The 25218-nt window shown below is 45.2% G+C and overlaps 1 protein-coding gene across 2 annotated transcripts in view; it reads right to left on the bottom strand.

The window, feature by feature from the left end:
- The window catches only part of TLL2 (tolloid like 2), an 85644-nt gene that overhangs the window by 42197 nt on the left and 18229 nt on the right, over positions 1–25218 (bottom strand). For both annotated transcript variants that reach the window (XM_041461611.1, XM_041461612.1), the window contains exon 2: positions 12473–12583. In XM_041461611.1, coding sequence (XP_041317545.1) covers positions 12473–12583 — 111 coding nt within the window. The remainder of the gene's footprint in view (positions 1–12472; positions 12584–25218) is intronic.

The following is a 25218-nucleotide window of genomic DNA, read 5'->3' as shown; positions in this document are numbered from 1 at the left end:
ATTTGTTTATGCACCAAGAAGGAGTTCTTGTCTGAAAAATGAAGAGGAAAGCCAGGCAAAGCAGTGAAGCAGCCTGGTGATGAATCAAAATGCATGTAATTGGCCCAGAAATACCTACCACCTTCCTACTGGGTTCATTTAAGACCTCAAAGCTGCTTGAGGGGCCACTGACTTCAAAACATTTCAGCACTATCGTCTTTCAGCTTGCACTGGAAAATGCTATTCTGAGGCAAGATGAGTTACCCAACTGAAAGCAAAGGAGAAACATCAGTCTATCCTGAGTCAAGCTCCATTTTCAAATGATGCCTATCTATAATGTTAGTCTAAAACCCAACAAGTGACAATAGGAATTGTAGTTGTCTGAAAAATTGCAATCTGAGAACACAGAATATTCTTACACAGGAAATTGGATGGGACGAAGCCTGCAACACCACCCTTTTTTTCCAAATTGTAAAAGTTCCCATTAAAGTCAAAACCACTTTCAGAATAGGTCCAAGCCAGGATAGTTTTTCCTTTCCAGGCCAGTGAAGAATCTCTTCATGTTCATAGAGTTTTCCTTTCCCTTTCCTGGTTGCTGTCTACACAGGGGAAGTGTTCCACAGCTGAACTTTGAAGATAGCTACCACCCATATGCTCATCACCTCTGCTGAGGACAAAGGAGTCCACAGTGAGCACTGAGGACTCTGACAGATTTTCCAATTTTTCTGATTTAGCAGAGAGTAACTTGGCTGTGCACATAATTATTTGCTCTCAGGTGAATCGAACCACAGCAAGAGTTTTTCTAATATATTTTACTGTGGAGAAAAGGCTATTTCAGAGCATCGTGATTAAAAAAAAAAAAACTTTTGAAAAATTATTAACGATTTAACCTCCCCTACCTTATGTGTTAGAACACCCTGCTTTCATAGCCTCACTCAATATACAGGCTATTCACATGCCATGGCTAGGAGACTGCATTTCAAATAGAGACGTGCAGGTGCAGTGAAGCACCAACAAAACCAGGTAGTGCAGTTAACATTAAACACCAGTCATGCTTTAGAGTTTCAGTTCTGGTGAGTTCTGTCATATTATGACCAACAGAGAAGCTCCTGGAAAAACACGATAAGTCAAACAATGTTACGTGCAGTTTTTAACTCCATTAACCAGTGGTCAACAACTGTTTAGAATAGGAAAAAACTATTTCACTGGGTTTTCTAAGCACAGAAAAAGTGATGATTTTATTAAAACAATTTCTGCTGGGAAAATGCATTCAGAATGCAGAACAGATGTTTCCCAGAGCTGGTGGAGAGTCTATAGCAAAAACCTTTCATAAACCCCCATACCCTGGAGATATGAGCAAATGATTTGAGATATATCCTTCAGCATTTCCTGTCAGTGGAATAGCTGAACCTCCCTCAATTTACTTAAAGAAAAATAAATTAAAGAAAGGAAGAATTCTGAGCCCCAAATTCCCTGCAGGAATCTGTTTTTCCTATTCAGAGTAAGCTGACTTGCTGCAATAACTCAGGAGAGTCCCAAGGTCCAGAGGTTTGACAGGCAGATGTGTCATCTCCACATCAGCTGTGAATGCTTGGGCAGGGAAGGGGGACACTGGCCTCACAGGGAAGTTCACGAGAGGAGGAAGGTGAGTACAGCTAAGCAAACCCAGGGCTGCCACAGACATCAGCTGCAAAGCACTTAATGGACCAAAATCTTCTGCTGGCCAGCTGTATTTGGAGTGGTATGGCAGGCAGAGCAGAAGTGCAGGCAGCACCATTCCCAAACACTCTGTATTTTCCCTGGATACTGCCTGCTCTTCTGGAAGTGGCAACATTGCTTTTATACTGTGATGCATCTTGTTTTTAAAGAAGACATTGTAAGAAAGGGGACAATCTGACCCAACCTCTCCACTGAGAGTTAATGCTTAAGGTGATCAACATTCTCCAGATAAAAGGAAGGACTGAAAAGACTGAAGGGGGTCTTTTCTGTAACAGTCACTTCTGTTCCCTAGGGTAAAAAGGCAGATAAATGAGAGATAAAAGAAAGAAAAAAGTTACCTACAACCTGTGTCATCTCGCTGGTTTCTTCCAGTGAGAAAGAACCCTGCAAGTACAGTGCTTTTACTGAGGCAAGCGAAAATCAAATATGAAAGAGGGTACATGAGTATTCCAGCCATGTGAGTGCCTCTGTTGTTTAGCCAGGTCCCCACACCTGGTGTAAGACTTCCCCCCTCCCAGCATACAAACTGAGTAATGCATAGTACCAACCGTTCCCATCCCCGGCACTTGATTTCTTGTCAATATGATGGATAAAGATCTACTCCTAACAGGTGTCTGCTTCACTATTACATTCCTCTCAATTAACAAAAATCACCTTCCCTCTCTGTCTCTCTTTTGGAAGAAAAGAGAAAGGAAAAGGAAGAAGGAAAGTGAACTTGCAGGCAAAAGGGAAACTGTAAGAGCTGGCTTGCGTTCACCCATTGCTGTCCTGGTAGACAATACCAACCTCACAGCCCCCCTTGGCTGATGTTCCTTTCCTTCTGACCTGCAGAGTCTAATTTCTTCAGCCTCATTGAAGCCCAGGCTGGGTTCTATGCACTATTCCCCATGCTGCCCTGCAGCAGCTCCCTGCCCTGCTCCAGGCTGGAGCTTCCAGGGAGAGCCTGCTTCTCCCAGCAACCCAGCCAGGCCACTCTCCCCTTCAGCCTTCCCAATCCTCTTGCTTTCCCCCCACCTTGTTTATACTGGACAAAAATTAACTCAAAACGAAAACACTTACATGGGAAGCTAAGTTATGTTTGAATGGAATTAAAACTCCTTCCATGAAGAATGTTTTGTGCCACTAGAGACCTTTCTTCCTGCCTAGACATTCAGACACTCACAGTGCTGGAGCTTCTTGGAGAGTGTTTGGTACCTCATGCCCTGGGAGCCTGAACCATGTTTAACAGGCAGCTGAGCAGCCTAAGCAGATATAGTTGGGACATTTCATCTGCTTGGTTACCTACCAACTCCACCACAGCTCATTTAAAGAGCACCTGAAACCAGCTGCCAAACCAGGGAAACTGAGGCAGGAGCCAGCACTGCAGCCAGACAAGCGAGACTTAAAACACTTTGGGAGCCCAGGCCCAATGTAGCCACTGTAAGGTAACCTTACACCATGTCCTTCCCCCAGGTCTTCCCTGGCTCCCCGGTGAACCAGGTGCCCAAATCACTTGCTGTCATTAGAGGAGCCGTGGGGAGCTGGGCACTAAGGGCAGAGGCCCTTTCCTCACGGAGCAAGCTGCCCCAGTGGGCGCTGGTGGAGCTGCCCTGTCCTTCCCAGGGACAGCTGCAGTTTGCAGGGGGAGCCAGCTCTCAAACCCACTCTAGCACAAACTGACTCCAGGATTCAGCAACAACTGAAGAAAAGGAGTGGCTAACCCCCTCCCTAACACAGCCTGATGCATCTCACACTCCCCTTTCCTCTCTAGGAAGTGGAACTGCAACATAATCTGAATATTTCCTTTTGCTTCTGATCTTTGCCCTGGAGAAACTTGTTACCCATTCCCTGGGGCTGTCCAAGTCACCATCTGGCCTCAGAAATACAACAGCAAACACAGTCCAGTGTTCCAGCCTAAAACTAATTTGCTTTCTTTTCCCACTTGACAGCTGAATAAATACTTTGTCCTCACCATTTGAAAAGGGGAGCTGCAGCAAAGGGGTTTTGTCCACTGCAGCTACAAGCATCAGCCTTGTCTCCAAATTAAGCCTGAACAAGTGGCTCAAAGTGAATGCATTTATTCCACAAATGTAACCCCTTTCTGCTCAGAATCAACCACGAGCAGTATACAACTTCTGATTTATTTGTAGTTTGCTATTGTCCAACAAGCCGTTTTGGCAATTCATTGCTCCCTGGACCTTCCAGACATTTTTCTGACCAGTGTAAGTGACTTTTATTTTGTGGACACAGATTCCTGCTTGAAAGTAAAGAGCCTGAGGGTCAAGACAACCCAGCCAGTCTTTCAGAGTGACCATCCTGTAATGACTGCTCTTAGAGCTTATTAGACCCTACTCTTTCATGGACTGCTTCTGCCTCCAAACTCATTTGCCTAAAACACTGTCAGAAATGATGAGGCAGCTTATGCAAGTGAGGCAAATACAATTTTTCATTTGAGCAAATATTCAAGAAAATTAGGCATTTGCCCAGTTCTGAAGCACAAATGCATGATTTAGTCAATGCCACAGTTATTGGCTAAGCACTGTTGAATTTTACAATTAGGGTAATGGATTTAACTTTCAATGTAATTTCCATATGGATAAACTGATTTCCTCAAGTACATTTGCCCATGTGTTCCCTTCATCACAGTTAATTAATATAAAACTATTTAATAACATCCACTTAAATACAAAAGACCATTCAGACTCTTCTGGCATCAGTAAAAGCAACAGCCTCCAAATGTGATACACCAGCTGTAGAGGAGAGCAAAAGAAAATTTAATTAAGAGCAATCAAGAGCACGACAGTTGCAAACAGAAATCAGATGTTCTAAATATTCCTACATTGTGATTATCCCAGCTCCTGAAAGGGTTAATTGTGACAACCAGTACCAACTTCTAGGTGCTTTAGATGTGCCCAAGAGACCTTTGAGGATGAGGAAAGTAGTGGGGCTGGGAGCCAAAACCTGGCATAGTTAAGCACAGAGCAGCAGCAATTTGGCATCATCTGTGCGGGAGCCCTGCAGCAGCTCTGCCCAAAGCTGATGGTGGCACCACGCTGAATAGGAAGAAACTACAGAAACAGGCTGTTTGGAACCATGGCATCAACAGATAGTTTCTGCAAATGTTTTCGGGTGCTTAAATAATGTTAATTGCTCATTAACAAAATCCATGCTATTTAATTTCTGAAGTGTGGCATTTGACAAGAGTGATACTGAGTTACTTGCCTTCCTGGATGATTTCTGAAAGAAGCATATGAATTGTGACTCACAAGAGAAGCACAACTAAAGTTTCCACTAAGAATGAGCAAGTGGCAGTGTTTGAAATAGGTGGGAATTTTTGTTACAACGGAGAAACCTTTATTGCTTGGATGGACTCATTTGAGCAATACTGCAGTGCTCATAAAACCACTAAAATAAAACTGTGTAAGGCTGAACACTGACTGCACAGCAGAAATCAAACCACTTATTTTGACAGGTGGAAGGCCACCATCCAGAAAACTTGATTTCAGGGAACACTGCATTCACAAAACAAGCTTTGTGGAGCATGTGACCAGCTGCCACTGGGAACTCACACAAGAGGAAAAAGAACATCTTAGTCCACAGGAAATGTGGAGCAAGGAACAGGGCTGTGTCATTGAGGTTGTGCTCTGCCCATTCAGGTGTACTCAGCACCTGTTGCTTGGGACTGTCTTTACCCTGCCCTGCAGAATCTTTATCAAAAGCAAAGTGGGGAAAAGGAGATAGATTTCATTTCTGTTTGTCACAAGTCTGGAACACCACAGCCAAGTGTGTAAAGGAATACTGCAAGCCCGCTACTCCCACCTGGTTTCAAAGCAATGTGCCATACTGGAAAGACCCTAGTTGAAAGAAAATCAGAGCCTCTATTATCTATTGGTGGGACAGGTGGAGTAAAGGCTCTAGAGCCTCTTGTGGCTTGCTACTCAGGCAGATCTCAAGCAGCACTCCCTGCACAGGAAGGCACTGGACAGTCCCTGAGAACAGGTAGAGGTGGCCAACAATCTGACTTCCCACTCATGACAGTCATGCTGTCCTGACTCAGGGCTTCTTCTCCAGCCTTACAAGGGAGATCTGTCCCCTTTGCACATATACACACTCCATGATTTGGCATCTTGACTTGATGACCTTCTCTCCTCTCCTACCATCACGCACCAGACTGGCAGATTCTAGTCCTGCGACTAGAAAAAGTGCATCCCTAAGATGAGAAAAATCCCTCTCGATAATTTCCAGAAAAGACTTCAAGCTGGTACTCAAACCCATAAAGAAAAGCATTTGGTGTGAAAATATCAAACCTAAAGATAGGCATTTTCTAGTGCAAGAGTGTTAACTACAAAGGGAATTAGAAGGTCCACCAGCTAAGGGTATGGGATTTCTAGACAATTATCTTTATGCTGGAGAAAATCAGGCAAGTCTGAGAAGGTTGCAATAGGACTGTAAGACTCTGGGTCGGGAAAAAAAAGCACAGTATCTGCATTTCTTCAAAGAGAAGATCACTGGCTTATTGCACAGAAGGGTAGATTTGGGACAGGTGATAACTCAGAAAAGCAGAGCAAACAAGAACACTCCTGGCCCTAGAGGACTTACTCAGCTCTTCCAAACTGGAGCTCCTGCTTTGCCTTAGCAAACCACAGAACTGTGGGAAATGCATTTCATGGTTGTCTGCTCTGGTAAAATCCCTGACTGAATCGACTCACAGAGGTAAACATTTGGACTAGTCACAGGAAAATCATCTGGCACAGCTAACCAAACCTCAGCATCAGGCCAGCTCTAGGCACCTACCTTTCCACTCTTGAGGCTCCTCTTCCTGTTAAAAATGTGCCTGGCTTGCAAAGAGACATCCCCAGAGTGCATGTCACGTGTTGTGGAAAACTGAAAGGAGGTATGCAGACAGCTGGACAGAGCCCTCAGACAGGTCTGTTGGAACAAAGATGCTCCTCTGCTCACACAGGAGGAAGCAACCTTCACTAAAGATTTCCCAGGGAAAGAGCAGACCCCTGCAGAGAGTTCACAGATGTGGGTTATGTTACAGCACGTACATAGTTACTTGCATTGCTCCTGGCCAATTATGACCAATACAGCTTAGGTTAAGTTAGCACAACCCATAGACTTGCTATAAGCCTAAATTAATTAAAAGTTGGGCTCCAAGCAGCCCTAAATGCAAGGATTCTGTGGTTCTGTGAAATCCAACAATGCTGAAGTCCACTCCTTCTACCCTGAACTGAGTGACATTACAGTAGAGCACCAAATATGAGTTACAATGGGAAAACCAGCTGAGGTGGCAAGCATGTGTCACATCAGCTGAATTTAAGAGTCTTGCTTTCAAATCCATAAATCAGATCTCCCCTGGAATCTCAGTTAGTCACTGTCTAAATCCCTGGATTTTGCAGTCTTCTAGAAGTATATTTTGCACTAAGTTAAATTTCACTAGAAACACATAAGTAGCATTCAAGAGGACTCTGATGTAATGTGCAGCACTACGACTGGCCACAGCCCCTACACTGAGGAAGCTCTCACAAAGTGAAACAGCAGAAACCCTACTTGTGACTGCCACCAGCACCTCAAGCATTCCACTGGAGAAGTCTTGCTCTCCACCCTGAAGTGAAGTAGCACAACTCTCAGCAGGAGAGCTGCACTCCAGCCACCTGTCCAGCAAGTAAATCCAGCTTACACAGGAATCAATGCCTTTCCTCAAGAATGCAACCAGAGACAGTGACCATGGGCATCTTAAAGCAAGAAAAAGCAAAGCATCCTGTTGCAGATAGCCCCATGTGCAGATGTGGTGAGGCAGCAGAGCAGCTGGCTGTATTTTCACAGCACACTCAAGAACAGCAGAGCTGCTGCCAATGAACCAGGTCCCTGCTCTTAAGACAAGGTCTAATGCAGAACTCCTGTCCGCCTCATTTGTCAGAGAATTACTTGCATGAATTTGCTGTCAGAGCCTCCAGTCACTGGCAGCAGCCTCTGTCTCCCCTGATTTCAGTAGAGAGCCTGGGTTCAAATATATCTCTCTCCCAGCTGCACTGTTACCTGAAGCATTACTCTAGCTAGAAAAGATGCTCTTTGAATTTCTTCTGCCAATCATTTGTGGCAGTGTGAAAGGCTCATCAAGGCCTTCAAGCAATGAGCCTCAAAACCTCCTAGGATGAGAGGTAAAGAAAACTTGTTTTGACTGTTCTTGAAAAGCATTCTTGGTGACAGTGGGATCTGGAGTCAGCTTCTCAGCAGTCAGTCCAGCACAGCATGGCATCAGCGAGGGCAGCCAGACACCCTCGGCTTCTGATCTGCTGCTGCCAAACCCTGAAGAGACAAACTTGCCCTTCTTACTCACAGAGGTGCCTTTCAGGACTAGAAACTGTCTCTATGATACAAAAATCAGGTAAAGGGGTAATGTATCAGAAAAGTCCTCATAATCCCTAAAATGCCCATCAAAACTTAAATCAAGCCAGTTAGTACTAAACAGTATTTAGTATTATATACCTCTAAGAGGCATGGCAAGAAATAAGGTTTTCTTCCCCTGTGGCTAATTCTTCAGCAGATAATCACCTTACACCAGTGGACTCATTTGGGCCCAAAAGAGATGCGACACTGTGCAATTTCCCAGCCTACCTCTGGATTCTCTTTTTTTCCACTGCAGCAGATGAATTCTCAAAGCTTTCAGTCAAATTTCTTGTAAACAAAATTATATCTTAAAAGCAAATATTTTCACTAGAGTTTAAAAAATACGAGAAACTTTTTCAAAAATCTTTCACTGAAGTGATTAGAAGTTGGTGATGCATGGGCTTCCGAGATAACACTCACTGGCAGATTTCCAGGTAACAGATTCATTTTATTATGTTCTGAACCATTACTGTCTCTCTACAGGTCCAAATCCTAAGGGTATTCATTTCAACCACGGCATGAGAAATTATTTTCATAGTAAACAAGACATTTAAACTTGATCCCACAGAAACAGAGATAGGGAGGCAGCTAAGACCTGCATTTTAACAATATGGCTCAATGTTTGTCCCTTCTTCTAGCAGCAAAACATTTTTAAGGAAGAGGAGAAATTCCTTGTTTGACAGATTTTATACAGTACTGCAGATGATGATAGCAGGATGAGCAGGTGATGTGGAGGACATGGTTTGATCTGCAAAATTTCTTAAAATATAAAGCAACAAACAAAAAGATCACAAGCAAGTCTCAGAGTTTAGGACTTAGGTTCAAAGGAGAACATCCAATGAGGGAAAAAACAAATCCTGGTTTAGAAAATTAGAAAAATCTTAAAGAAAGGTCAAATGTTCAATGTTAAACAGCTCTTTTGCCAGATCACTGATTAGAATAAAACTAGGTTTCAGGTAAAACAGAGCTGAGGTGAGACACCTGTAGAAAGGAGCCCAGAAGCCATGTAATGATCACAATCTAAAACTGGGTTGGAGGACAGCACTTTGGAAAAAACCTTCAGGGAAATCATGAAAAGGTCTTGACAAGACATTAACTAGTTGGTAGTTCTTGGTAGAGCACATCTCCTGGCATTCACTCACAATTAATCAGCCCTGCATGCAAACAGCCTCTATGAACTCACACAGCTCAGAGCTTCAACAAGTCAGTGCAGATCAACATGCAGACTTCTAACTACTTGGATTAAACAGGTTCCACTCAGCCACAGACCTTTCCCTCAGCAGGGCCTGAAGAAAACTCCACTTGTACAATGTAATCTAATGTAGGATGTTGCACACAAGATGCTATAGAAAACCTACTGCAGCTTTCAGAAGCTTTACCTGTACTCTTCCTGATAAATTTTTAGGAAGGAAGCTCCTTTGGAGCAAATGAGACTGCTCACATAAATAAGGACTATCAGGTCATACACTGCACTCCAGAAGGCTTTAAGTACCTAACAGAAGAGATGTAATTCCCTGTGTAATGTCAATTCCCAATGTCACCACTAACACAAAAGAATCTGGGTATACCGGACAGAGAAATCCAGACAAAGCCAAAGATGAACATCATTGCTGGAGCACTGAAGAAGGGTACCAAGGAGACAGCCACCCCTAAAATCCACGTGAGCAGTTTTTGAGGGGATTGCCAGAGAGCTCCGAGCCAGCATTCCTCAGAGGGAAGGAACCATGATTCTGCTCTGCGACTTTACCAAGGAGACAATGCTATTTAGTCCACTGCTTTCAGATACTAGGAATAAAACACTAACTGCAATATTTACTGAGAAAATGCTTGGAAACACTGAACTTCAAGGCATTCCCCTCTTAAGCAGGATCACAAATATTTAATTTCTGAAAAACTACCATGGCATTTCTGCAAGTAGGAAATTAATGGAGAAAACATGCCTGAAGCACACTCATGCTGTGAAATTAAGCTGAGGACAGAGATCCATAGCAAAATCCAGAGAGTTCTCTGATTCCCTGCCCCTCTCTCTCAAGGACCCAGAGAAGTACCTAGCTATTTTCTAGACAATGACTGGGTGAGGGTGAAGAAGGGGAAAACTTGAAACATCTGACAGTCCCTGTCTTTACCAGCCAAGGCAAAGCTTTCCCTCAAGCAGCACAATGCTGGATCCAGAGGACCATGTGTCCAATCACTCCTAAGTACCTGGAACCCCAATCCTCCTGCAGAGCCTGACAGCTGCAGATGCTCCACACCAGCTATGAGGGTGCACACCTATAAACAGCCCAGCAGTGCCAAATGGCACAGCTTTCCCTTCTCCTCCCAGCTGAACAGCATTTTCTGGGAACAAGGGAACAACACTGGGCAAGAAGAATGCCTGGCCTAATAACGTGGTCAGAGTGCAGCCCCCAGAAACGAAGAGCCTGGGTGTCTGTATATACCTACTAAGTACTTCCTCCACTGTACTGCTAATCCGATTAACAGCTTTAGGCAACTCTGAAATGTTATCATTCAAGGGGTTCCATTCATACAGGGTCTTAGGCTGCTTCTGTACAGAGGTTGCATTCTTCCCACTGGAAATAAAGCAGGGAGTAGGATTTTCTCCCAGGGAAGAATGGAGTCCAATCCCCCACCATGCTGAAGTAGGCCACCCTCTTACAATTCACATGAGTGTCAAACAAGCTTCACAAGAGAAAAATCAACCCTTCCTGCCCGTGCAAAGAGCTCCTCACAGCGCAGGTGAGCACAGAGATCCCTCTGTGTGTGCTCTGCAGAAAGCATCACAGTCACAGGGGCCGCCCATTTGTCAGCTGCACTCCCAGGGGTACAAATGAAACCTGCTAGAGATGAGGAAAAGGGAAATTGAGTGAGGTGACATCTCCATTCACCCAAGGCAAAGCACTGTATGATGCATCAGTAAAAAGTGCAAAGAAGAGACTGGTCCAAACATACCACACGAGCTATGGCTGTAAGAGACCCGTGCCAGCATTAAATGATACAGATGTGAGTTATAAAACTCAGCTCATTTTCCAGATGGCTCAGGTCTGGCACCAGTGCCAAGTGAAAGAAATGTGCTAGACATGACAACTAAAAAAGTTACAGGAGAAAACTGATACATTCAAACATATCTGATTTCGCTCTCCCAGTAATGTCTTCATCTAACTTCAGGAATCAACAAAGGGATGTGAAAGAGATTAATGCTGCCTGTCCCACCTAGCCCTCATTTTCTGATATATCTTCAGCTCCTAATAACCTACAACCTGAGAATGTGTGGCAGCCAAAAGCATGATGGGCTAAGTCACATGGCAATGCAGGAAAATGGCATTTCCAGGGAGCTACCCATAATCTGAAGAACTGGACAGCCCTTATTTATCCAGAATTTCAATTACATTGACAATTAAATATGCCTGTGTTGGATGTGTCATCTTTCACACTCATCCAAATAGGAAGCTGGATCTCATCCCCAGAACCAGACCTAGATGGTGCCTAGATGCTCAGAAGCCAAAGCTAGGCAGTTACAAGGAAAGAGAATGAGCCACCAGTGCTTTCTAACGATAGATGAGCTGAGTTGCACAGGGGTCAGGTGAACATGCAATTTCAGTGATTTTTGCCTCTACACACCCTCCCACCCCACGTGCTAACCTAGAGGCAGAACAGCAAAGAAAAACAGAAATTTCTTCTGACCTTCTTTGTCTCCAGTCCCTCTGGTACCTCTCAGAGCTCAGACTTCCAGCAATTTCGCTCTTGCACCATAAAGTGAACTAGAGGGAAAAACACTGTGGGGAGCCCTCTGAATCAGATGCAGTGTTTCAGAGACTGTTAGAGCTGAAGTCCAATCAGAGCTCCTGAGTCAAGAAACACCTTTGGTCTGGCATGAGACTGAGCATACATTAGAGTTGCACGGGGGCAAACTGAGCACATACTTTACAGAAAATCAACACAATTGTCAACCTATTTTGATTAGAATATAACTTCTAGGGCAGTCTGGATGCACAACTGCAATGGGTTTTACTAGGTAGAAAGCTGAAAAAGTGTGTTATTCCATTAAGATCATACAGTGAAAGAAAAAGGAGCACAATAAGAGTCAGAACTCCTGACAAACTGAGTGGCACAACTTCAAACACATCTCCTTCCAAACAAGGAAAAAGGTATTTCCTCGTAGAAAGAGACCAGTGCTTTAAATCAGAAAATATCCCTCAGACAAGATAGGATTTAGCTACATCAAATTGTGACTTGATTTTTATTTAACAAAGTTCAGAGCTGGATCCCACCCTCAGTGCCATAGCTAAGCTCTGCACACACCACCCTGGCTGTGGGAACAGCATCACGAGGGAAATGGGAACCCTCCTTCCCTAAGGACAAAACCAGGTGAAGGGAGGCATCCCCAGCCCAGGGCTGCCCTTACCTGAGGTGTGTCTTGCGTTGCCATCTGAGTGCTTTGTTAAGTCAACGCTTCTGTCTATTTGAAACAACTTCAGATCATCTTCATCTAAAGCGATATCTCCCCAAAAGGCAGCTGGAGAGAAACAAAGTGCAAGCAGTTTAGTTTTTATTTTGGAAGGAAGGCACAGTTTCCTGTTGGCTTGCATCACACATAAAAGGCAATGACTCCACAGACCAGAAAAGGGTCAAAGTGGCTGCAGGTCTAGAAGTACCAACAGTGGACATCAGTGGAGGCCAAGTGACAGCACTCACACTAAGTCCCAGCACACATCCACCAAAATGAGATGATTTCCTGGGGTTCCTTGTGCCACTCACTCACACAGGTGTGACTCTCAGCGAGGTGGTGTTCACTCCTCATTAAAGCCTGCATGAAGCAACCACCAGCATTGTCCTATTTCCTGTGAAGGAGCTAGGTAAGTCACAGCTCAGATCTCACCATCCCCAGGTGAACAATGTGTGTAAGACCGGAGAACACCAGTGAAGCACTTGAGCTCAGCAGTGTATATCTAAAAGCTATAGGCTTCAGGACCTCACACACCCAGATGCACTGCACTGGTCCCAGTCCAACCTGAGAGCCAGCCTACCATTTCCACTTAGCTAGAGAAACACCAGTTATTTGTCCCCTTGTGGGTTAGCTCCCTAGATTTAAGTTTGCAGAGTTTTCAATTTTGTAAAGATCTTCAAATTTCAGTCAGAAGGAAGCAAAATAAGGTAAACAAATGGATCAGCTGACATTCACAGCTCAGAGAAACAGAGTAGAAATCATTTGAGTGGAAAAAATTACACCCCTGGAGTATTCTGGCTGAGTTGATGCTGCACAGTACCAATAGGTACCATTTTGAGAATTCGAACAAAATAAACGCAGGCAATGAGACTGTTGACCAAGCCTAGAAGATATTTCAGAGATAAACAGATTACAAACAGATCTCTTAAAACTTATACAAGAAGCCTGTATAGGCTGATGAAAAATTAGAAAAAACAGAGCAAATTAATTATATAGTTGAACAGTCAGACAAGAAACAATGCTAAGGCACTATCTGCAACAATGATCAGATTTGATGAAATTTCTTTTTACTTCTATTGTTAAGTCAACATTTACACTACTTGAGGGGAAAAAACATCCCATTGCTACACTAGGAACATAACTGATTAAAGCATGTCAGGCCTGAGAAACCAATGTGCTTTACCAATCATCTCACTTTTACTGCAAAGACCAAATGGAACTGGACCTTTGCCTGAATATCAGAAACTTGCAACCAGATTTGTGGCAATTGAATTAAGAAAGGCTAACTCGGAGTTTTCTCTGACACAACATGGCTCTGATGTAGGACTTCATTCCTCTATTCTGCATCTCAGCACCTCAGCCAGTGCAATAGTATTTGCCAATGCCACTGGTCTGGGATGTGGGCATGGAAAGAAATCTTTGCTTGCTACTGCCTGCTACAAGCAGCAGAGCCCTGGCATGAGCAGAGGGGGACTCTACTGCTTCTCCCTTTCCCTGGGACAAAGCTGTCTCCCCTGTTTACCTGGCTGTGGCAGCCTCAAGAGACTGGTTCCAGCTTTTTGACTGGGTCTCCTTAAAATTGCTACCAAAACCCAGTTCCAGAAGAGGACATAGCTAATGCAGAGGAATCTGCATCAATATCATCAATAACTAGGGTAGACCCTCCATTTGGTACACAAACACAGAACTTGGGCTCTCCCCAACTTCTGGGCAATCCAAGCCATCACTCAGAACAGAGAAGAACACAAAACACTGGCAGATCCCCCCCAGGTAACAAGTCTACCAGTACAGCCAAAGATCCCAAGCTGATTGGGATGAAGGTGGAAAAGGAAGAAAGCAGTGACACAGGTTCCTGTGACTCCAGTTTGAGGAGAAGACATTTTATCCATCCACAGAAATTACTTGCCCAGAACAATGTGGCAGCCAAGAGGCAGAGATGCAAAGGGCATCCCACTGCCATGATCCAGTCACCTCCCCAGCCACGTTTGGGGTCATTACTGTACTGGCCACCTGCCACCAGCATTCCCTACCCTCTTGTCAAACCTACTGTCCCCAACTCATTGCCACCAGCCTGGGCTCCCAGTGGCTCTTTTCCACAGGTACCACACAGTCTGTCTCTCAAGCTAAGGCAGCCCAGGCCAAAACACAGCTTTCAGGGCAAGCCTGCAGCATGGATTTACACCCATGGAATTGTTATGTTTTCCTTCCCAATGGAAAGCAGCAGTTTACTCCCAGTTCTAGCAAAGGGATCTCTTTCTGTACAAAGTAATACATCATCCTGAAAGATAGCCCACTACAAGAGCAGAATTTCCCTAGCAATTATTTCCAGCTCTCTGTAGTCCCAGCGTGCTCCAGGGGAACAATGATTTATCCCAGTCCCCAGCCAGCTGAACAATTTTCCTTGCTGGAAGTCCCAGCTGAGAATGCTACACTGCAACTTCTCCTGTGCCATCAAAGGCCTCTTCCCAAAGACATGCAAGCCTGAAAGCCTGCCTCCACCAAGAGGGAGCTGTCCCACAGGAAAGCCCAAGTACTTTATTTTAAAGGGTCACAAGTTCAGAGACTGCTGGCAAACGAAGCATCTGAAACCATCCCTTCTGGTTTCTTTTACTAAGTTCTCCATTTTAATTTAATGTGGGAGGGTTTCCAACTAAAAAAAAAAAAAAAAAAAAAAAAAAGAAACAAACAAAAAAATACAAATTTCCAAACAGCAGGCTAACAAGCTTGGAAAGCAGAGTTTCTCTTGGCAGAGCTCTGTACAGCCAGGTGCAAACCCTTAACGCACAGTGCAACAGCATGCCAGCTTTTCTTTGAGAAAATGCATTAATCACTCTGGATAGTAAGAACAGAGCAGCTTTTACTGAGCCTGATAGAGCCAATACGAGAGACTCTGCTCCTCTACTGGACTGGTACCTGCACCAACCACCTGAATGCTGAACCTCACCAGCCCCCAGCATGTGCAACCAGACAGCATTTCTATCCTGGGCAAAGGGGGAGCATGACTGTGTTAAACAAACAAATTCAGCACCAAAACAAAAAAAAACAGCCTGGCAAACTGTCTGCATTCTCAGCACATTTCTCCCACAGGAAAACAGTCCACATGCTGACCACATCTGAATTGTGTGCTGAGCACAGAGGTGCCATGACACCAGGAAAGAATGGCAGGTGGCACTGGGAAGGAGAACACTTCCTTCTGGGCACAGGACAGGCTCAACTGTTTTTCCAGGTGCCTCCCCCACAGCCAGAGCCCAAAACCATCAATGTCTTCACAGTCCTCACTTTCCACAGTAACATTTTGGGGAGTCCCCAGCAATGTGACAGCACAAAGTGTCTTCTTTCCAAAAAGTTCACCACTCTTCTCTGCGACTCACCTCCAACTTGCTTTTTCCCCCCCTAACACCACCCTTCTCCTATTTCCCACTTGCATTTTCTCCTTTCCCTGGTTCTGAGTAGCACAATCTTATTTCAGGGGAGAAAAGTAATTGTCTCTCATGAGAATTCAATTCAGAAGTGATCACAACAGTTTAAAACTTTCATTTTCCATGAAAAGTGTGTTTCACACAGTTTTTTTTAATAAGAATCTTGTACTTTCTGGGTTTTTTTCTCTCCTTCAAAGACACATAAGGAAAAGTATAAGCCACCAAAAGAAGCTTATGGTATTCAGGCAGAAAACAAAATAATATTGCTCCTAAAAATACATCTCAATCCAAAATGCACTTTTGCAATTTGTTAAAACCAGACTTCTCTATAACACTTCAATACAAATTCCTGGGAATGGGTATCCTTCACTTCCCAAGCAGAGGTACCTCATGACTTGTGCCAGTACAAAATATACAAGGAAGAAGTGCCTGCACAATTAACTTGACATCTCCAATTCTGTGAGCATCAAAGGCAGGTGACTGACAGAGCCTGCCTGACACAGACTCAGCTGTGTCACCCAAGTGACGAGCCACACCCTCTGTTTGTGCCTCACAGTACAAAGTAGGATGTGCCCTGAACCCACCCATGAGATCTACTGCCATCTTATTGCAAAGGTTTCGTACCTTCTTGGTGATTTCTCATGGGCAGCTCCTCACAGCACTGACTCCTTCTCAGCACAGCAAACAAACTTCATCCAACTTCTAGACCAGCCAACCTACTCTTTTACAATACCCATCCTCGTTGGATCTGGCTGTGGCCTATTAAGGGCAGGCCTGTTCCTAATTCTTGATATTTAGAACAGCTGTAAATCCTTAGGGGTGAGATTACCTTCACCACTATCTCTATTCTCCTACATTCTATCTATCCACAGAGATCAATCAATCACAGGTGCATTTCTGAGGCACAGTCTCTATCCCCACCCACATCTCTGCTGTCCATCATGCACCTTATGGAAAGGTCCTAGGGCACCAATTAGTCCCTTTTGTTCCAGAGCTGACTGTACCACATCCAAATAATAGAAGAGAAAAACAATGTGCCCCCCAGCTGAGCAACAGGAGCACCTGGCAAGGGGTGCTGGGCAGATGCAGACATGGTAACACATCCCACCCCTGGCAAACAGCAGTGGAACTCCTCATGCACCGGCAAAAACGTGCCAAGTTCGTTTTGGGCATTTGCAGAATGCTTCCCAACCTGACAGGCCTGGCTGGTGGGAGATTTGATTTTCAGGGCTGGCCACGCTCTCGTTGGGGCTAACACTCTGCAGTCTAACAATAAGAAAATAAATCAACAGATCAAAGCACGTTCCCAGCACCTCCATATTTCTTTCCTCGCAGGAAGACAGGTCTGCTGCTGAACCTCCTGCTGGCACAGGAACCAGCAGAACAATGTTCTGAAGTATGCTAAGATTTATACCTTAGAGAAAAAACTCAACACATTCCTCAGGGCAAAGTAACAGCTGTGTCAGAGGGAAAAGCAAAGCCTCAAAATAAGGCAGAAATCAGTGAAAGACGAGAGAAAAAATCCCAGACCAGCAATCTCATCATGAGCATCAAACGCTCAAAACAAAGGAAGATGGGAAACAAGCAGCTAGTTAACAAAAAGCATTAACATTGCCACATTCAGCCATTGTGTTTTCATCCAGATCAATTTGTTTCCCCTCAGTAAGAACGAGCAGAAGTTTCCCACTGGCCAGCCTGGGGGATGAGCTGCCATGGAGGCTCTGGTGGTAACCAGCTCCCCTCAGCAAGGCTCTTTGGAGTCAGAGCTGGTGTCTGGCATCAGTGGGGCTTCCTGGCAATAGGGACTTGGTGATTCTGTCTTCACTGGGAAGTTCCCCTGTCCAGGGAGCACATTTTGTTTCAGAAATTGCTCTCAGTTTGTGTAGGAATGTCTATGAACACGGTCTGCTTCTAAACGGCAACAAATATTTCAAAAACATCAAAATCTCCTGGGAATCAGAGTCCAAATCCCTATTCACATTTCTGCAGAAAGCTAAACTGCCTAAAGTATGTGTAGTGCTCCCAAAGCACCCTCTCTTGGGAAGTGATCTGCAGAAGACCCAATTAGGCCAGAAATCCTGACTCATATTCGGTGGATTTCCTATCCTAGAAGGTAACAATGCAGGAACAAAGAAATTCTTTGGGCTTGAGTTTGTTCAAAACTGCAAACATGCATGTGAGCCTACACAATGCCCAGCTTTACTGTCCCTGGACTGAATACCATGTTATTTTAACTAAGAACCAAGCAATAGAGTTTGCCAGAATCAGGTTAGGAGAAAGGCATTTTCATTTTAAAATTCACAGCTCTCCTGCTGCTGCTTGCTTCCTCACTCAAGGTCTTCATCATTTCCACTTCAGCGTGGCAGTCACACCAATCCAGAAATCTATGCACCCATTCGCTGTAAAATGAGCAGTGCAGGAGGGCACGTGTGAGCGCACAGAGCTGGAACGCCATGCCAGGCAGCTGGAAATCCATGCCACAAGCAGCAAAGCAGCTCCCTCTACGGGCCCTGGAATGGTGGAACATGTGCACCTTCAAAAGAGAGCGCTGCCCGGCATGGGTGCCTGTGCCCAGCACTTCAGAGCCCCTCACAGCTTTAAGGAAGCTGCAATGTGGGGGCAAAACCCAAGCAACCTAACCCCTCATGCTTCCACAGGAAGTAAATTAAGCTGTGGGAGCCTCATAACACTCTGTTTTCTGCTCCAGGTGATGGTGCAAGTTCCATGGCAATGCTGACATGAGATCTGACATGGCTGTGCATCTCTGAATTTTTCTCCCTGAAAGCTGGACACACTCTGCAGAGTGCCTCTTGACCACATTTTTTGGTCTAGGCAGGAAACAGACTTTAGGGAGAAGCTATCATGGACTCACAAATGCATGCAGCTTGAGCTCTGCCCCAACACAGACAGACAAACATCCACAAAGCCACCCCAAGAGCAGGTAAATTCTCTTGGAGACCTCACTCCCTTTCAAGTGAAATCAAACTCAGCAACTGACTTGGTTTTCCTGACCAGGCAACTCTGGCCCCCTCCTGCTACCTGATGGACACAGGTATCCTTCCTGGACTCTGTCCATTCCAACAGCTTTTGTCACACCCTGCTCAAAGTTGTTTTGGTTAAATGAAGGCAGCAGACAGAGACAAGAGACCCAAGAACCAGCTGTCTCCACCCCTGCCAACACCTGCACTCCACAGTGCATACAGAAATGGGAACCAGGAAACAAAACCGTAACCAGAGAAAAGGATTTTGTGGTCTGATCCTAAATGATAAGACCCATAAATAACACAGTGGCACTATTTGACAGAAGAAGTCCTTTCTCCAGGTGCCTATGAAGTGACCCTTGTTAGCTCAACCTTCAAGGCAGCAGTGCTGTCTTGGAAATCCAGCATTGCTTCAGCTGCCCTTTAAGAGCAGGAAATGGCAAGGTTCTGGGTAATGAAATCCAAGAATGCTTTTGTCAATTAATTATGGAGAAAGCTGAACTACACAAGCCCCATCTCACCCCCTTCATCATTTTTGCTGCTCAATATAACTTTAATTAATCTTTCCTTTGGCAATTTGAAGGAAGGGTGAGCACGCAGCGAACACCCACTGAGTATTAAATTGATTTTCTGTTTTATAGTCTTCTTTCCCTCCCTATTGGCCAAGCTGTGATTTGTGCCCCTTCCCTTGGAGGCATTTTTTCCATGCTAATATAATCCAAAGCCCCAAGCAACAATAGCATCCAGAAAAGTAACACTTTGCACAGCCCATTGCTTCAGCACAGCCTCTGCCAGCACAGAGAAGATTCTCTCTTGCCCCCTTTTCCCCCACACCACAAAAATTCAAAGCAACCACCTCATTTCCATATCTTCATCATTTTTGCCTAAAAAACTGACAATGTTTTTGTCCTAAGTAACTAACACATCAGGTCCCTGTAGTTTCCTGCCTGCCATTTGCAGCAGAGCATCTCAATTGCCAAAGCACTAATGGAAAGTTCTGCTGGCAAACACGACCTCCTAGCTGAGGTACCAGACTGCTTTGGTACTGCAGCTCTCTGGACCTAAAACCAGAAGGCAGGAAAAAAGCTCAGCTGAGGTCCCTAACAACTTGACCTGCTCTCAGCAAGAGATAGCATCCCACCTCAGGCTTGTGGGGCTGAAATCAGGATCTTCAGCAGCAGGCACACCCCAGTACAAGGAAAACCAAGTGCAGCCCAGCTGGAATAAACTCTTTTCATGAGACACTCTCCTTTGCCTTGTAGTGACCCCAGGCCCCGACTGTCACCAGTCAACCATTTAAGGATGAGAGTAGTTAGGGAGCACCTTCTTACCCCAGCACACCTCAAGGACAGGCATGGAGACTGGCTGCCAGCTGTTTTTGTCTCAGGAATTCAGGCTCTTTTTCATCACTACTGGTTTTGGTACCATGAGTTAGGAGACCTTGACCTAAAATATTGCATGTCCCATAGCAGCTGTCCCACAAGACTTTCTGAGCCTTATGGCCACCAGTTCTAGTCTGCTGGGAGGAGACATCCAGGTCAGACCTTTTCCTCAGATAATTCCCACACCATGGGACTTGCCCTGGATTTATTCTTCAAAATTCAGATCAGAAACATAACCTTAGAGACGACAGAAGACAAATTTAAGACTAAAACTCTTCTAATTTCATTTAGAATGGTTCAGTGGCTAAGCACTGTCCCCACCACCCCCACCCCGAGCACATTTCATTTAAAATTACATCATTTGGGGGGGGATGTTTTTCCTTCAGGTGGCCAGACACACACAGGTGTCAAAACCTCACTGTTCTCACCCCAAGCACTGCAACAGGGGAATGGGTGACCCCAAACAGGCAGAAAATTCCCTGTCACCTGCCCACCCATGGAAGAAATTGGCTCATGGCAAAAACGAACAGAAAAGGAGCCATGAACTGAGCTGCATCCTTAAAAAAGGAAGGTGGCCTGATTGGAGCAAACTTTAAGGCAGGCTGACAGTTTAAAACCACATGGTCCTGGATGAAAGGAGGCAGTTCATGATAGATCACATCTATTCAAGGGCCAGACAAGGAAAGCAAACATAGGCTCATTTTACTCATTGTTCTTTATCCACCAACACCAGGAGAGCAGTGTTGCAGCGCCATTGGAAGAGAAAAAAGAAATGGACAGCAGGCAGGAAAGAAATGGGAGCTATTTATGGAGGATAGCTAATTTGAGCTGTTTACAGACTTTCCTTCTGAAAGCTCGGGGATGGGAGGGTGGGCAGGGAGGTGGTTTCAGCCATTAAAAATACAACGTGAGAATCCATTAATTTTCCATAGAAACAATGTCGTCACAGAAGCGAGACAAATCCGATCAGTCATGCAAATGTGCTGATGTTAAATTCTCAGGCCTGGGTGAGGAATTTGGGTTGCCAAAAACACCACAATGAAGAGATCAGAATGAGATTAGAAGCCAGAGTGGCTGCAGCACTGACAGCATGGTGGGTGCATGGGATGTAACCAAAGGCACCCCAGATTACAGCGGGGTTCGTGCCTTAAGCCAGGCAAAAAAGAAAAGAAAAAGTCATCCTTGCATGAGATCTCAGGAACCAGGCAAATGCCACATTGCTACTCTGCAAACCAGAATGGACCACAACTCACTCCAGGGAGTGAAGGTCTCAGCAACCCACGGGACTGGGGCCCTCACAAGCTGCAAAGTCACAGCTTCAGCAAAAAGCAAGAGGTGACAACAGAGGAAATGGGTGAGCACAACACAGCAAAGCACTAGGCAATTCCAGTTTTGGAGAGAACTGTCCCAAGTTGGCATCAGCACGGTCCCAGGCGCATGCTGAGCTGTGATGAAGTCTTAAACATAGCATTTATGTTCTGTTAATAAGGGGGGGGGCAAAAAAAAATATTTCCCTCTGATAAAACAAACAAACAACCAAAGACAAAATGAGACCAGCAGACTTTATCTCCTTTTTTCACTCTTCTCTATAAAAACCAAACTTTCCAAACACTCCCTGGAAGGAGACACTACATGTGAAAAATTACAGTGGCATTCTCGGCAGGAGGAGTGGAAACCACTCACCCTGGCAGGGAGCACAGCCCTTCCTTGCTGTCCAGTCACCATCCTGGACTGGCCTCACCAAAAATATTTAGAGGATAAAAATGACCTTGCAAAATGAAGCATTGCACCCCCTGTAATACATAGAACATTACTAGAGTAACACCTGGGACAAGGATGCTTCCCAGAGAGTCCCACCACCAGCAAAAACAGTCCAAAGAACCATATGAATAGAAACAAATGAGAGGTCAAAACACATCACAAGAGGTGTTCCACCCAGGTTCATCCATCAGTCAAATTATCAGTACTTGTTCTCGCAAACAGCTGCTTGGTTCACCTGTTCATTTTGAAGATGCCTTGGTTTTACATTTGAAACCTTTGGTGCTACAGCCATGGGAATCCCCTCCACACAAGGGCTGTTCATGCTCAGCAGGTGGCTGCTGGGGTCCACCAGCCTAGGAAAGGGCTCAGCCCACCAGTGTGTGAGAAGGGGCACTCACATCACACTGTGCACCTCAGGCAAACTCCCTGTACCACCAGCATGCCCAGAAACACATTTGCCAAGTAATTCACCGTGGTCACTGAAACCTGCCCTCTAGTGCCACGTGATTCAAAGACATGGCTCCCCCAGGAGGGGACAATCCTGCAGGAGACAGTGGTGCCCCAGATGGGTACTGTGCTGGCAGCTCAGTGTAACACAGCCCACAGCACGGGCTGCTGAAATACTCTTGGTTCAGAGAGACACTTGGTTCTAGAACCCCTAAAATGCCACATGTCCCTCTGGTCATTCCCTGTCTGTTTTAAACCCCTACAAGAAACCTGAAAAAAAAAAAAGGTGATTGCCTCATCATTTATACAGAGTAAACAGGATCTCCTGTGTCCCCGTCTGTGGCTGATAAGGCTTACCAGCATCGTGTTCAAATGCCTCTCTGGACTTGCACCTGTGGACACACAGCAGAGATGGAGCCAGCCTGCTCTGGCAGGCACTCTTCCAGTCTGCCTTGCAATGGCAAGCACAAGTCTGGCAGCAGCACACCCCTCTATAAATACTGCACTGTGCAGACATGCCTGTGCAGCACACAAAATCACAGTGCTGCCCTCACAGGAGAGGTCTGCATCCTGCCCTGGCTTTCCTTCAGATGGTTCTTTCTGATGTCCCAAAATGTTCATTGCCCCCTTCCCCTTTTCTGAGTACCCCTGCCATAAATGCTCTGTTCTTGCATTTCGGTGTTACTGTTCCATATCAGCTAAACTCAGTCACCCAAACATCTACAGCACCAATCACTGATTTCTCAGTGACTCCCACCTTGGTCTATCCCATCACAGTTGGCATGCATAAAGTCAAAGTTCTCAATACTCAAGGGTATTTTTATTGTCACAGCCATACACACCGCAGTGAGCACCTAGGGCTGTGTTTGTCCTCCCGCTGTGCAGAGCTCCACAGGGCTTCAGAGGCTGTTGTAGCTCCACTTACAGAAGCATTCGCTTTGGGTGCATTTTGGTACATTTCTCACCATACAAAACTGCTCTCAAGATTCACACCCAAAAGCCACAAGCAGCCAGTTTTCTGTTTTCTTCAGCAAGATCTCATTACGCTCTGTTTACTAAGATTGCTCAGAAAGGTGTAGAACTGTGCACTGATCAGACCCTGGAGTTTTAAAGTTGGTTGTTGACAGACCAGCATACAAGTGGAAGATGCTAGCAAGGAAGTCATGCACCTTGTCTTTTGACACAACTGATCCTGCTCCAGCTACGAGCAGCCACGAAAGCAGTGCAAGGTTAAGTCCTCCATTCACATTATTTATGCAGTAGGTACCCATAAGAAGTTGGTCTTTATTGATACATTCTTTAACATGCTAGTTCTGTTTCACTTCAAGCACTTAAGTACATCTGGGTGAGGACATGTTCTCACTTCCCAAGCGAGCCAGCTGCACCCTTCACTCGCTCAGACACCAACGATAAAAGCCTGCTCAAGAACATGCATCTGTTTCACGCATGGCTCACATGGCTAATTTAAACAGTTTCCATATGTTGCCAAAGAGCTGTGACCAAATGCCACTTGCAAATAAATGAGAAGATTGTCTGGTTTCCACAGAGAAAAGTTTCATCTTGAGCAACAGCTCCTTTGTTCCCAGGTCTGCCTGGGCTTCCCCAGCCCCTTCCACAGTCAGACGTTGCTGACCGGTCCAAACACTGCCTCCTCCTGGGATCGTGCCACTGCAGCAACACACTTTACAGACCAGAGCAGGCAGGCTTTGGAAAAGACCCGTGATGAACACCTCAACATGTGGAAATCACCGAATCATAGAAGGGTTTGGGTTGGAAAGAACCTGTAAAGGTCTAGTTCTAGTCTAGGTCTAGTTCACCTGCAACGAACAGGGACGCTCTGAACTAGATCTGGTTGCTCAGAGCCCCATCCAACCTGACCTTGGATGCTTTCAGGGATGGGGCAGCTGCCACCTCTCTGGGCAATCTGTTCCAGTGCTACATTAACCTCTATCAGGGTACCTTGCTCCTTGTTCCAGAAAAAGTTACTTACTCATAGAACAGCAATGATTTTTGCTCAGTCCTTATCCAGACATTTCCATTGGGCACCAGGCTGTAACTGTTGGAATTGTTCAAAGCATAAATGAAGCTCTGTGGCTGCATATAAGCTATAATTTCATGTTTCCACGTGTTGCTGTGACACCAGGAGCTACTATTTCACTTCTAAAGTACACACAGTGGCTTTCTTCTCTATTCCAGCCTGCCAAGAGGTCACCTGCCATATTACAGCTAGACCACATCCAAACTAATGGTCTGTAGATGTGTAGATGGGAGGACTGTCAGTAAGGCCTTCTCCCAGGGTTACTGCTCTCCAAGAGGCAGATCCAGTCAGGGAAGCATATAAGAAATATCTCTATTTGGAAATGGACAGGAAGCGAATAGAAGGATTTAAAACTTCAAAGGGGAAAGTAAATGGATGCCACTGTTTTCCTTGTCAATAATGGCACGTTGTACTTGCACCCCAGGGAAGTGCAGAGCCTATGCCTGCTGGAACTGGCCTTGCACAGTTAAATCCACATTGTCTCTTCAGACAGAGCTTGCTGGAGCAGGCACCAAACGGGTGCCTCAAAGAGCCATCCAAAGATACATTTCTCAGCCTGTCCTGAAGAAGTGATTATTTTATGGTTACAGAATCCAGGATAGAGCTGGATGTCCCAGACCTCCACCTCAGTGCTCCACTATTAGACAGAGCATCCACCGCTGACCAGCACCAATGT

The sequence above is a fragment of the Pyrgilauda ruficollis genome, unplaced genomic scaffold (genome assembly GCF_017590135.1).
Source record: "Pyrgilauda ruficollis isolate IOZ18807 unplaced genomic scaffold, ASM1759013v1 scaffold15, whole genome shotgun sequence".
Taxonomy (NCBI): Eukaryota; Metazoa; Chordata; class Aves; order Passeriformes; family Passeridae; genus Pyrgilauda; species Pyrgilauda ruficollis.
This window is presented reverse-complemented; position numbering and strand designations above follow the sequence as displayed.